This window comes from Gobio gobio, assembly GCF_949357685.1.
Source record: "Gobio gobio genome assembly, chromosome: 21".
Lineage (NCBI taxonomy): Eukaryota > Metazoa > Chordata > Actinopteri > Cypriniformes > Gobionidae > Gobio > Gobio gobio.
In genome coordinates, this window is record NC_137117.1 from 25,127,555 (window position 1) to 25,141,443 (window position 13,889).

At 36.9% G+C, this 13,889-nt stretch overlaps 1 protein-coding gene across 6 annotated transcripts in view; it reads right to left on the minus strand.

Moving 5' to 3' along the window:
- The window catches only part of agrn (agrin), a 269,547-nt gene that overhangs the window by 140,382 nt on the left and 115,276 nt on the right, over nt 1-13,889 (minus strand). For all 6 annotated transcript variants that reach the window (XM_079803366.1, XM_079803365.1, XM_079803369.1 and 3 more), the window contains one exon: nt 10,355-10,393. In XM_079803366.1, the coding sequence (XP_079659492.1) occupies nt 10,355-10,393 (39 nt within the window). The remainder of the gene's footprint in view (nt 1-10,354; nt 10,394-13,889) is intronic.

Consider the following 13,889-nt stretch of genomic DNA (forward strand, 5'->3'; position numbering starts at 1 on the left):
TTACATTTACAATGCTACAAAAGATAACAATAAATGCTGTTCTTTTAAACGCTGTATTTAATGAATCCTGAAAAAAATGTATCACTGTTTTCACAAAATATTAAGCACCACAAATGTTTTCCACATTCATCAGCATATTAGAATGATGTCTTAGGGATCATGTGACACTTTAAACTGGATTAATGGGTGATGTAAATATAGCCTTGAGTACTTCTTTCAAAAACATGAAAATCTCTATTGATTTCCATTGAAGCTCTGTATACAGTACCCATTAAAAGTTCTTTCAGCCAACAAAACTGCTTTAGGGTCCTAAGTGGACTCTACTCAACTGAATTCAACCAACTTGTCCACCCATTGAGACTCAAAATGAGAGCCAATTTCTCCCTTTCATCCTCTGATATTGATAGGGAAATTCTTCCAGCACTAAAGTATGTAATACAAAAATGGTCGCTGCGTCCGAAATCGAATACTTCTCAGTATGCAAAAAAACAGTACGCCAACAGAGTAGTATGTCAGTAGGCGAAAAGTCCTCGGATGACCTACTACTTCCGACGAGATTCTGTGCATTTGATGGTCAATTTACTATCCCATGAGGCCATGGGAGGGGATTTATGAGTGAAGATGAAGGGACCCTGATGCTATAGGTCACATGATAATGACAACATGGCGGATGTAGTACGCCCTGATTACATTCATAACATACTTTTTTAATGGTGGGTCGCGAAGTAGATTCAAATTCAAATGTAGTACCTACTCAGACAGTACGCTATTTTGGACTCAGCTGGAGTGTCTGCATGCAATATACTCAGAAATCAGGTTATTGATGGAAAGTGATGCCACATGCACATGAACACACGCTCACACCTGCACAGATAGCCACATCTATCACGATCACTCAAGGCGACGGCTGGCTCTCGTTTCTCGGCAGGCCTCTGTCGTAAAAGAGCGAGTGTCAATAGAAATGTTGGCCTCCAGCCTCGCCGGGCTGTCTAAGCACCTTGTCATAATTGTGTGCAGTGGCGCGGAGCACACATGTCAAACAAGCCATTAAGGGGAAGTCTGGGAAACAATACAAATTAGATGAGAATGAGTTGGACTCCTATAGGGTTTATGAGACCGGAGGCAATGGGCAAGCACAAACACACACAAATGGGCCCAAACAATGTCCAGTATGATATCGGGTCTTGCATGGCAAGGGAAAGAAGTCTGCTTCCATGGGTGCAAAGACCCTGTCTGTTTTTGTTACCAAGCAAGAGAGAGAGAGAGAAGGGGAAAGATCGTGTTTTGGGGTTTTAAACAGGGAGATTTATGGTTTCCTGCACCCTTCATGCAGACCCACTCCATCATGTCAGCAGCAGTCCAGGCACAAACACTGACTGTGCTGCTCCTGCTGCTGCTGGAACATTTGAATAGAATTACAAAGCAGTTTCGCCTTACAGTTACACTAGCCTGGACAGAGAAACCGGAGCACACAATTTAGAGGACAGCAGCCCTCCTGCTGTGAGGATTTGCTTTTATGAAGAGAATAATACAAAAATAAAGAAATACTGTGTAAAATCTGACTAGCAAGACACAGTAGTGAGCCTTTTTATGAAGAAAAGTGAGGTGCTATTACAGGACACAACGTAAACCGTACAAAAAAGTACAGCTGTGGGTCAGAAAGCGGTTTGCTGGTTAGCATAGCCACAATTAGCCCCATGGAATAACATCCACAAAACAATGACAAATGGTTTGCAGGATCTGCTACAAACTCTTGAACAAATAGACTAATAGAAAGACAAGTGAAAGTCTATGTAATAAAAACTGAAGTGTACGCAACATAATTGGTTTCATAATGAGACTAGAGAGCGTTCTAATTTTAACGGGTGCGATTAACAATTAAAAAACCGATAGGGATTGCCCCCGCATTACGGTCCCATCATGTCGTTTCGCATTTCCTTGTAAGCCTGTCAACAACATCTGAACCTGCATCTATGTGCCAAACGATCACATTAATCATACAACACAGCATCTCAAGGTATTTCTGCCTCACTAATGCATCTGTGAACGCTTGAGAAACGCTTCATTCAATGTTTCATCATCATCCCAAATGCTATGCATTGTAATTATGATAATTAAATCCAACACTACATCAGAAGACGTCTTCCTCTCGCAAAGACCTGAGTTTTAGCGCACTGCCTTCTGCCACTGTTTTGGTTCATGTTGTGATTCAAGGAAGGAACTAAAGCGCAGACACTAGGTGAAACGATTAGAGATGCTTAAGGAAGGATTTAAAATTGGTGACAAAGAGGTCAATGACGTGATGTTAATTGTTCTGTCCAAACAATGAATTTATTCAAAAACACATTACAACTGCCATTCATACATACAGTAAAATGACTTGAACATTTCTGAATTAAAGGGGGCCTATTATGCAAAATAAACTGATATTTTTTTTTGCAGAAATGTGTGTCAGCAGTGTGTACACAACCACCCAATAATGGTAAAAATCCACCCACTCCTTTATTTTTTAATCCCCATAAATCATAAGCAGCATCTCAGAAGAAGCCGTTTGCAGTTTCTAATGCAATGTGATATCACATATGCTTAGGCCCCGCCCACAACTGCTGACAGACTCTGCACTATTAGCATAGACCCCGCCCTGAGTGAGCTGTACTCGCCAGAGCATTTAACAGCAGCATTCAAGTAAGAAATGTATTCTTATTAAAGCTACTGAAGTTTTTCAATCAAGATCAGTGAGTGATTTTGTTTTTCTTTTGTTGTTTGATTCATATTAACAGCATGTATAGCAGTAGGTACTGTATATTACACTGCTTTCACTTTAATACACAGATCTAATATACACATGCGATTTCTTGCCGTTTGGCTTTAAAACGCATGCAGATAATAAACTTTCATGATGACGAAGAACTGCAGTGTCACATGAGCGTGACCACGAAAGAGATGATAATCAAAACCAAACAGATGTTTTAGATTTTGGCAGAGTATCCGAGCCACAAGCTGTAAAGGCTCCACCCTCTTCTGGAAATTGGGGTGGGGAGCAGCAGCTCATTTCCATGTAAAGATACATGCACAAAAACAGCATGTTTTCCATTCCACTCAAAAACAGGATTTTAAAACATGGTAATACATTATCTGTGGGGTATTTTGAGCTGAAATGTCAGACACTTTCTGGGGACACATGAGACTTATATCTTGTAAAAAGGGCAAAAATAGGTCCCCTTTAATATTAATTAAGATATGTTTTGTGGACAAAACTGTCAGGGTAACAACTATTCTGAGAATGAAATTCCTATATATATATTTAAGATTTGAGTGACATTTGAAAAAATAAAACAATTGTGTACCCAACATGCAGAAAAAGAAAGACAAAACCAGATAAATATCACAGAGAGGAACCCTGTAGACCCTCTTAAAATATCATATAATAAGTTGACCTTTTTATGACAAGACAGAGTTAATGATGTAAAATGCAAAGTTGTATTTTCTAAGGTGTAAGAAAATTATATTAGCTTTTACTTGGTTACACCACATGACTTTTTTAGTCCTTAATTCCAAACTTGGCTTGAAAGGTTTTTCAAAACCAACATGAATACAAAGAGTGCATTTCTAAGAACTTGACGTGTTTTAAATTAGAGTTTTTTTTTCTTCTTTTCATTATTAGGGACACACACTATGTCTTGTATGTCTGAATTGAACACAAAAGACTAAGTGTATATCTGAAGTCCAGGTAGAACCAGTGGTGTGACAAAACCTCACTGATGCGAATGTCAATATGAATTGCTTTCCTCACGGTCCTCTGAAACAAACCAGCCACGTCTCGGATCTACTTTCTAACCCTCAATGCGTAAACTTGCCATCTCTCTCCTCCAGAAATCAATAGCTTCCATTTCTGCTCTGTACACTGCTGAGTTGTGTCAAGAATATGTTAGACAGATTAATATCACAACAAGCTGTGCCCACACCTCCCCGATTTCCTCTCCATGACAAGCTCTTCTGTTTGTTGCTTATGCAAGCAAATGCTGATTCTACAGAACTACAAAGACAGCCATTCTCTAGAATTTCTCGCCGTTGTATTCATGTTCAGACAGCACAGAGGGCAACAAAACTTCCCGGCGTAATGTCAAACTCGAAAACTTCGACAAGAGCTGGAGTTAGGTAAAACAGTTAATCCCCAGATGAATTTATGCTACATATTTGATATCTTGATACACGTTGTCCTCGGAAAGCCAAAAAAAAGTGGAGATGAACATGATTTTCGGGCTCTTTTGTGTGAAATCCATGACATGAAAAGATTTAATTAAGATAAGACACTGGTAATAATTAATTCTGCTTCCTTCTGTCAAGAACACAGCAACGGCTGAATAAATTACACAAGCCATGCCTTTTATTTGTTATCATTCCCCCTTTCCCGAAGAAGCCATTTGAGCTTTTCAAAGCTAAAGAAAGTTTGGCAGGGTCTCTGAAAGTAAGTCCACAGCTCGGGCCCACATAAACATCTCCGTCTTACATCCCACCACCTACTCGATTCAATCTGCTATTATGTTTTTTTGCAGGTACAGCTCGGCCCCGAGGGGGAAAAAATCGCTGTGACAAACGCCGAACGGAAGGCTGCTTTCAGATGGAGTGTATTCATTACCACACGCCGAGATGTGTAGGAGACAGCGAGGAGGGTTTGAGTTACCATGTCCGTATCTCACCATCTCATTTCCAACATGACCCAAATTAAAGCAGGAATGCTAGGTGACCTATTGCTACAGGCGACATCATCTCATACGCAACTCTCAAACCAGTCAAACATCTGATCTGATGGTTATAAACTACCGACACAATCCTGTCATTGTTTCTTTCACTCCTTCTAAAAATAACATTAATACATGGCCAAAACAAGGGCATTCCAATTACAGAATACCCTCAAGTTTATCGCTTGGCGCACACAGCGTCGTAAGTGGGTTGGATATAAACAAACGAACATTTGTTTTACTGAAAGCAAGATGTTTTCCTCAAGCCAACTTTCTAAAACGCCACAGAGATAATTAACGGGACAAAGCTCTGCCAAATCTTACACGAATGACCTTTGTGTGGGCAACATGGCCCTGAGCTTGGAAATCTGGCAGCGTTTGGTTTGGCGACTTGAGCGACTGAAACTTTGAAGGACATCAGCTTAAAGACAGAGAACAAACGGCCTACAAAATCGTGCTAATTAAAGGTTGCTTTGTCAGGTTTCAGCTAGTGTTTAAACACCTTCTATTGAGTTGGAACGGGCAGATGCACGTACAAACATGCTTCAAAAGTGAGGGAAACTTCAATACTTGATTGTTTTCTGTTATTTGAAGGGTAAATACTTCAATTGTGTTGGTAATAGCAGGATACTTGGATGTCTGTGATGTAATTCCGTTTAATTAAATATCGGTGGATAATTTGGTCTGGGAATGTCATTATGCCCTTGGAACGGAGGACATGTTTTCCCTCTCATGCTCATTTTCCTAATGCACAGGCTTTTATATAAGTACATCTATGGCTTGTAACGAATTAATATGGCAATGAAGGATTGGGGATGGAAGTGTAATTGGACAAGCAATCTCCCTTGACGCTAAATGGCCTCTGAAGACAGCGGCCGCAGGGCTGGGGATGAGATAGCTGGGAGGAGAGCTTCTCTGCGGGCTTGTGAAGGTCTGGCACATAAAGAACCGTCCGTCTGAGAACTTGCAGAACAATGGGAAATGTAATTAAGAGCTGGCTGTGGCTTTTAAACACTCAGCTAGAGCGGAAACAAACAGACGGGGGAAAAGAAACATCCATGTATCGAAAACATGCAGTGTGATCAATAGCCCACGGTTCGGAAAGCATCAAAGGGGGGAATGTTTTGTGACTTCACTCGGCACCTCGCAATTTCTCTCAGAACTGCAGGGTTTCAAAGCAATCTCTTATGTCATTAAACTTCTATTAAAAAGCAGTTAGAAGTGTATATTGCCTCTATTTCTCTACGAGTCAGACGTATACATTTTAGGTAACATTTTACAAGTTTCCTATCTCTGGGTAAACAGTAAGGTTAATCAAAACATCAATCAAATATAATTACCCAGCAGTGCAACATGGACAGTTTTTCAAGGAGATAATAACCATTGTCTAATAACTAATAGCTGCTGCAGAATAAATTCATCTCAAAGTTGGATTTTCAACACAAGCCTTTCCTCAGACCCTCAGACAGAACATCCTATGAAGAGGTGATTGTGCAATTATGTGAAAACCGAGCCACGATCCAGCAGGGCCATTTCTTCAAATGCATTTTTTATCTACTGATAAAAATGTTTGGTCAACAAAGTCTTTTCAAAACAATTATAAAGATGAATTGTGACTCTAATTAAAATTATTTAAATTAAATCATACTGTTGACTAAATTGTGATAAAAAAAAGCAAGATTAACAAAATTCTACAAAGACCATGTGCCCTACCATACACCCGGCGCAATGCGCCGCCATGCACGACACACGTGTTTTTTGTTAGTTTCAGTCTGACGCAGTTATCATTTTCATGTTGTTTAAATAGCAAATGTACTCGCCTCATCTGTTCACCCATGGTCTGAAAACGAAGTGTATTCAGGTGCATTGAGACCAAACCTGGTCTAAAGTCAATACCGACCTTTTTTCTGTCGTTAAACTAGCAAAAGTGGATTCGGACACGCCCTAAGTGCACCTGCGTGGCTGCGCTTCAGACCATGCGCTCAGATCATTAAAATAAGGCCCATTGATTGTTTCACATTATCCAAATCATAGTCAATGTCAGGAATTGACCCACTTGAGCTGAAGCTTAACAGTGAAATATTACTGGTGAACTGTGATTTACTAGCAGGTCAATTAACTCACTCATATATAATTTAAGTATGAGATTAATTATATATATATATATATATATATATATATATATATATATATATATATATATATATATATATATATATATATATATATATATATATATATATATATATATATATATATATATATATATATATATATATATATATATATATATATATATATATATATATATATATATATATATATATATATATATATATATATATATATATATATATATATATATATGTATATATATATGTATATATATATATATATATGTATATGTATATATATATATATATATATATATATGTATATATATATACTGTATATATGAACATTTCAACTTATATATGTACAAAAGTGAACTTGTACTAAGTTACATAATACTAAAATAACACTTATGCTATTTTCTATCATTTATAGGGGTGTCGAAATTAATAGTTTCTACGATGCATCGCGATGCAGATGAGGACGATTCGGTATCGGTTCAGTAATAGACCAAAACCGATTATAATGTTTTCATATTTTCTGACGTTATTTGTCACGTACGTGCTTTAGCGCGGTATAATACAATGGCAGAGGGAGGCGAGTGCGAGTAATTTAAATGCTCCAACTACTTTAAAATCTGGACACTTTTCGACTTTTATGAACAACCTGGTAAGCACGAGCTGGAGAACACATGCGCTGTGTGTAAATCAAAGCTATCTGATTTATCAAAATGATTTCATTTACACTTGGGCACATAAATGTATCTCTGCAAAACGGATATAAATACGATCTTCAATTCCCGCACTATATGCAGATTTATTGGAGTTTGCGTCACCTAAAACAACAGATATGAGCTGCATTTTATTAATCATCAGCTCATTTCAAAATCAAAGACCGCAATAGGAGCGAGCGCGGCAACAGCACTGGTAAGATCATTCAGTTTCTTTACTTTTAATGAAGATGATTGTATGTATGTTGTGCACCTGCGACTTTACTTTCGGTATTTTGTGTGCTGGCTTGATGAAGAGATATGCAGCTGTTCGTCTGCGGCGATGCGTGCTTCAGTAGCGTTATCATATCGGGCTATAACATGTCATATAGCCCATAATGCTCTCACATGCGCGTACATTTTTTTTAGCATTGTTGCAAGGACTAAAATTGGCATATGTGGTTTCAACAACCAGATGCATTTAGTCTTTAGTTTTGACTGTAATGCGGCCCAGAGCACCTCCTGAAGTGGCTTTTAGTATTTTGTGTATTTGTTCTAAACGCTTCTGTTGTCTTCTATGCTAAGACTTTAGTTTTGTTTTATACATTCAAGAAGCACGTTTTCTTTGAGCAGGTAAATTAAAGGTTCAGTTCATATAACTGACTGACAAAATTGTATACATGAGGATGCAGTCGATGGCATGATAATCGTAATCAGTGTAGGTTCACACTCTTAATCATTTAAATGTAAGTTTAATTTCAGTAGAATCAGACTAAAACGAATGACTAAAAATTAGGGATGCACGATATTATATGTATCACGACATGATACATTTTTTATGTTATCGTTATCGGCCTGATAACAAAATTTGGCCGATATATTAAAGCCGATAAATAAAGGATTATTTCCTTCAGCCGAGACACTTCAGATGTGCACTGTTCACCATGACGGTTTTGAATTGCTTGAAATATGATTGAAATTAGGGATCGACCGATATGGATTTTTTAGTGCCGATGCCGATACCGATTTTTTTTCATCCGCCTTAGCCGATGACCGATACGGGCTGCCGATTTTCTTGAGCCAATATTTGGAGCCGATACTGCTTTTGCTCCCTCCCTCAATTTACAACATAAAAATTACACAATGATCATGATAACAATTTAAAATTTACAATTTAAAAAAGGAACATTTATTGAACTAAAAAAAACAATATTTAACAAATAGTAAAAACAGGTGAGGTAGAACAAGAAAAAAAAGTAAAAATAAAAAAATAAATTCGGAAAATAAATATTTAAGCATAAATAAAATAATTACACTATTGCACACAGTATCAACAAGCAAGCAGCATAATAAAGTGCACACTGACTGTACTATACTTAATTTTAAAACTATTTACAACCTAGTCATTTAATGGTTACACTCTAAAAATGCTGGGTTAAAAATAACCCAAGTTGGGTTGAATATGGACCCAGCAATTAGGTTGTTTTGACCCAGCGGTTGGGTTAAATGTTTGCTTAAAACAACCCAATTGATGGGTTAGTCCATTTTCAACCCAACTTGGGTTATTTTTAACCCAGCATTTTTTAGAGTGTAGGTGCACTTAACTTAATCTCTTGTAGAGCAACACCAGCGGTAATTCAGGAAAAAATCTCCCAATGCTCCACGTGAAACTTCAGTCTTTCGACCTTTTACCATCGTGTAAATTCTCAATTGATTTTGATTAATATGCGCGAGGGAGTGAGAGCAAGACAGTTTGAAGACGGTGAGAGGTGCCCTGTGGACGCCTGTCTGTAAATAATGCAGGGGAAAAAATATTTGTATCGTCCCATACAAGCAGCCTTGTATACGATTAAGTGCAACATGTGCAGCACAATATAGGCAACACAAAATAATGTTACAATAACATTATAATTACAAATATAAAATATCTGTTATCTGCCAATTTTCACATCGATACATCCTTACTAAAATGGACTCAATTTAAATAATATTTTCATCAAAAGTAAAACATGGTGACGAAAACACACACACACACACACACACACAATATGGTTTGTTTGTTATTCCTTTGGACATTCAGGGCAACCACGCTGAAAACTTTCAAAATGTTTGCACGTGTGCACTGTAGTTAATTATACGACATGTAATTTCGGGCGCATTAATACCGACTACACCCACACACATGCAGCTATTTTGTTTGAGTATTTACGACGGTGTCCATAATGAAGCTCCCTCCAGCTCATAAAGAGAAGCATCTCCACTGCCGGCAGCTCAGGAGTAACCTCTAAAGCCCATTTCATGTTGTCGCATATAAATATTCATTAACAGAGTGGGGAAACCAGCTGTTTCCCCCAATTAATCTGTGCAGAGATATGCCATTTGCCAATAAATTGTTGTTGTATAATTAATGACTCTCATTGCATGGTGACAATGACAGAAACAATACCTCATTTAATATTGAGATTTATATTCATAAACTTGGCAAAAACAAGCAGCTAATCAGCTTTAGTAATAAACGAGAAAAAAAAAAAAAAAATGTAGCCGCATGCCCAAGAAGTCAGCCACCCTGCATCCCACCAGTCTATATAAATCAAGATGTCAGGAGATTTCCACATCAAAGCAGATGTCCCTTCCTGCTTCTCGCTGACCATGTTAACAGGCTACACACAAGCAGACGATGGGAAGCGACGCGGTGAGGACGCCCACTTCAAACAGCAAACGGGCCTGAGCTGAGATCATTATCTGGGCAGGCTGAAAACACTCTGGTCAGGAGAATTCTTATGGGACTTACCATCGGGAGGAGGAGCCGGTGTGAAGTGAACAGGTTTATCTGCAGAGGAAGAAGAGAGAGAGAGGCACATTAGTTAAAAGGAAGATGTCCGGACAGTCCCAGGTGGTCAGTAGTCGTTTTGAATGAGTAGATGGACAGTGGACTGCATGATTCTTTCACAGAGGTTAAATCTCAAAAAGAATAGATTAAGAGAGATCAGTTGGAATATGAGATGAAAAGAATGTTCCGGGTTAAATACAACTTGAGCTCAATCAACAGCATCCATGGAGTCTCATTGCTGTCAGTTACCACAGTAATGCCCTTACAGCACTGAAATACATGTAAAAACACCAAGTAAATTTTTTTTTTTATTGCTATAATACTTATACACTACCGTTCAAAAGTTTGGAGTCAGTAAGACTAAAAAGAAAAAAGACAAAAAAGACAAAAATACTTTTATTCAGCAAATTGATACAATTATTGAATATATTTTGAGAAAAAGGTCTTGTTAATGATTTTCAGTTTTGTTCAAGGTAATTGAGGCAACAGTTTTTCAATAACGGAAGAATATGAAAAAGTATGGTATTTGGGGTAAAAGGCACAATAGTTAACATGATAATAAATAGCTGACTGACTATTCCATTTGTTGACATGACGTGGTTAGTTTCAGATTGTAAAAATGATATATTTATCAGTTGGGTGTCCACCTTGACAAATATCAGACAAATATCAGTTGGGTGTCCACCTTGAAAATAAATCACCATATTTATAATGAAACCATCATATTTATAAAAATTAAATTAAAATGAAAAAAAAGATAAAGGATATTCATAATATCATACAATAATATATAAATTTATTTACTACTGTAAATCTATATTAAATTATTATGGGATCTCCTTCAACGCTTTCAGAATCTTTACTTTTTACAATAATATTGTTTCTGTATTTTTAAAATATATTTTTTTATTAACATTTTATAGTATATTTATGTATTTTACATAGTATATTATAAGTATATTTATTGAAAAACAACAACAAATTACTTTATTTATCAAAATAAACAGATAATAGCACAAACTTTGCTAAAGTAAGTTTTTAAACAAGTATTAACTTAGACATTATTAAAAACATATTATTTTAGCTTAAGTAATTCAAATAAATGTTGTTCTTTTAAGCTTAATTTCTATTGATCAAAGAATGTATCACAGTTTCCACAAAAAATAGTAAGCAGCACAAATGTTTTCCACATCGATAATAATAGGAAATGTTTCTTGAGAGGCAAATCAGAAAATTAGAATGATTTATGAAGGAGCATGTGACACTGAAGAGTCCAGTAATGGCTGATTAAAATTTAGCTTTGTCACCAAAGGAATAAATACAATTTTAAAATATATTAAAAGTTTTAAGTTATTTTAAATGGTAATATTTCCCAAGTATTCTTAAATTATTTTTTTTTTTTATGTTTTGATTAAAAAAAATGCAGCCTTGGTGAACAACTTAGTAAAAAAACATATATGGTAATAAAATATGACAAGAACTCAGAGTTAAACTTTTTCAGAACAAATTAATCTTGAAAATGTCAGATAACTTTGATAGAAAGGTATGTAATGGCTTACAATCAACCAATCAGCTGTTAAATTTAAGTACACATTTAGATAATACCAATTAAGCAATGCTTAAAATATGTTCAGTCTGTGGTGTAAAAGGTCACATTAGCAATGAAAACAAATACAGCAAAACATGGTCAGGTCATGGTGTCTGAATAATTTTGGTCTCCAATTGTTATCAATTTTACTGGTAGTCCACTGTATGAATAATTTTTGGGTATAAAATGTCACACTTTACTTTATTTTGCTATCCTCACTTACATAAATGAATAGTGTCCTGCACCCACTAGAAAAAATATATCTGGTGTCTGACTCATTTTTGGTTTGACTGTCTGTATATATACACATATAAATCCTACTGACCCCAAACTTCTGAATGGTAGTGTATGTGTTAACAAGATCAGTGAGATGGCATCACTTTCACAGACTTTACATCAAGAAACAAAACTTACATTTTTTTTTTCAAATCTAAACTTTGTTGGACAGATGAATTTATACCAAAATGCACCAAAAACAAACAGCTTTTGACTTGATTTTCTAGCGAGTTTGACAACAAAAGTTCTTTTCTGCTGCCTTTTCTTGGTTATTTCTAAGCTCATACTACTATACTATATCATGGATGCATATATCAATCTTTATTTTAGGGAATGAGCTTAAACAGCTTTATGTCTACGTGATAGAGCATTTTCAAATCACTGGCTGACAACGGCTATAATGTTAACATTTTAAACACTATAGAGACTTTGAACATGCGTTTTAATTTTCATTATCAGCCAATTCAAGGGACTGGTACATCTGCACGCTTACAGAATAATGTTTAAGAAATTAAGATTTTAAAAAAACCCATAAGAATATTTTCTTTTGTGTTCCACAGAAAAAGAAAGTTGCACAGGTATGGACTGATATCAGGGTGAGTAAATGTAAATGATGACAGAATTTACATCTTTTGGTGAACTATCACTTTAAGCTCTTACACTAATAAATGTTAAAATATTCAGACTACAAAACCAGCCAAAAACGTTGGGCTGAAACTCATTAAAATCAGCGCAGACTGAAAGCGAGAACTGCCACAGAAGTTGGAAGCGACCCCACTCAGTCTAACTTTCCTCCAAACCGAAGTGATTTTAGAAACACTGAACTTGTGTACCTTATTACTCTTGACAGAACCGGCTTTTCAACAACATGCGCATGAAGCCATCTAGCTAAAGTGCAGCTACAACACCCTGCTTCTGCAGGCGGAAATAACCAACGCCACAAAACTATCACATCAATTGCCCAGCCAGCCGGTTGCGCTTACATGCACACACACACTCCCACACACAGGGCCGGAGCTCCTCTCTTCACCAGCACCCCCAACTGCCAGGATAGAGTTTAATTTTAGGCTCACTTCAAATTGCTTGTCAACAACTGAGCGCAAGGAAGATTGGAAAGCCGGCACTGGAGAGAGAGAGACAGAAAAACAGAGGTCTGCGAGAACGAGGAAGCAAGAGAGAGAGTGAGAGAGAGACAGAGACAGAGAGAGTTGAAACGGGTTGCTGTGCTTCTCTCCTTGAATAATGAAGTGTCTGTTGAACTGGTCCGAGAGTCAATCATGACAGTTACAGCGTTTCATCCTCTGGGAAACAGCGCCATAGCTGAGGGTGAATAACACACACACAGATGTGTATCAGAGATAAAACATATACTGCTCTCATACTGTAATGCATAACCCTGTGCACAGCTCGACTTTCTTATATGTCCAGTTGCAGTAGAGGACAAAACAGCTGTCTGTGCCGGTCTCACGGGAACGTTTGTTTCACATGTAAATGATACACGACTGAAAAATTCAACACAAGGCTCACCTCAAGCCCATTTGCTTTACTTATAGGGATATTTCATCCAAAAATGGAAACAATGCTGTTTGGACTACACTGACTTTGATATATACACACACACACTGACTTTTG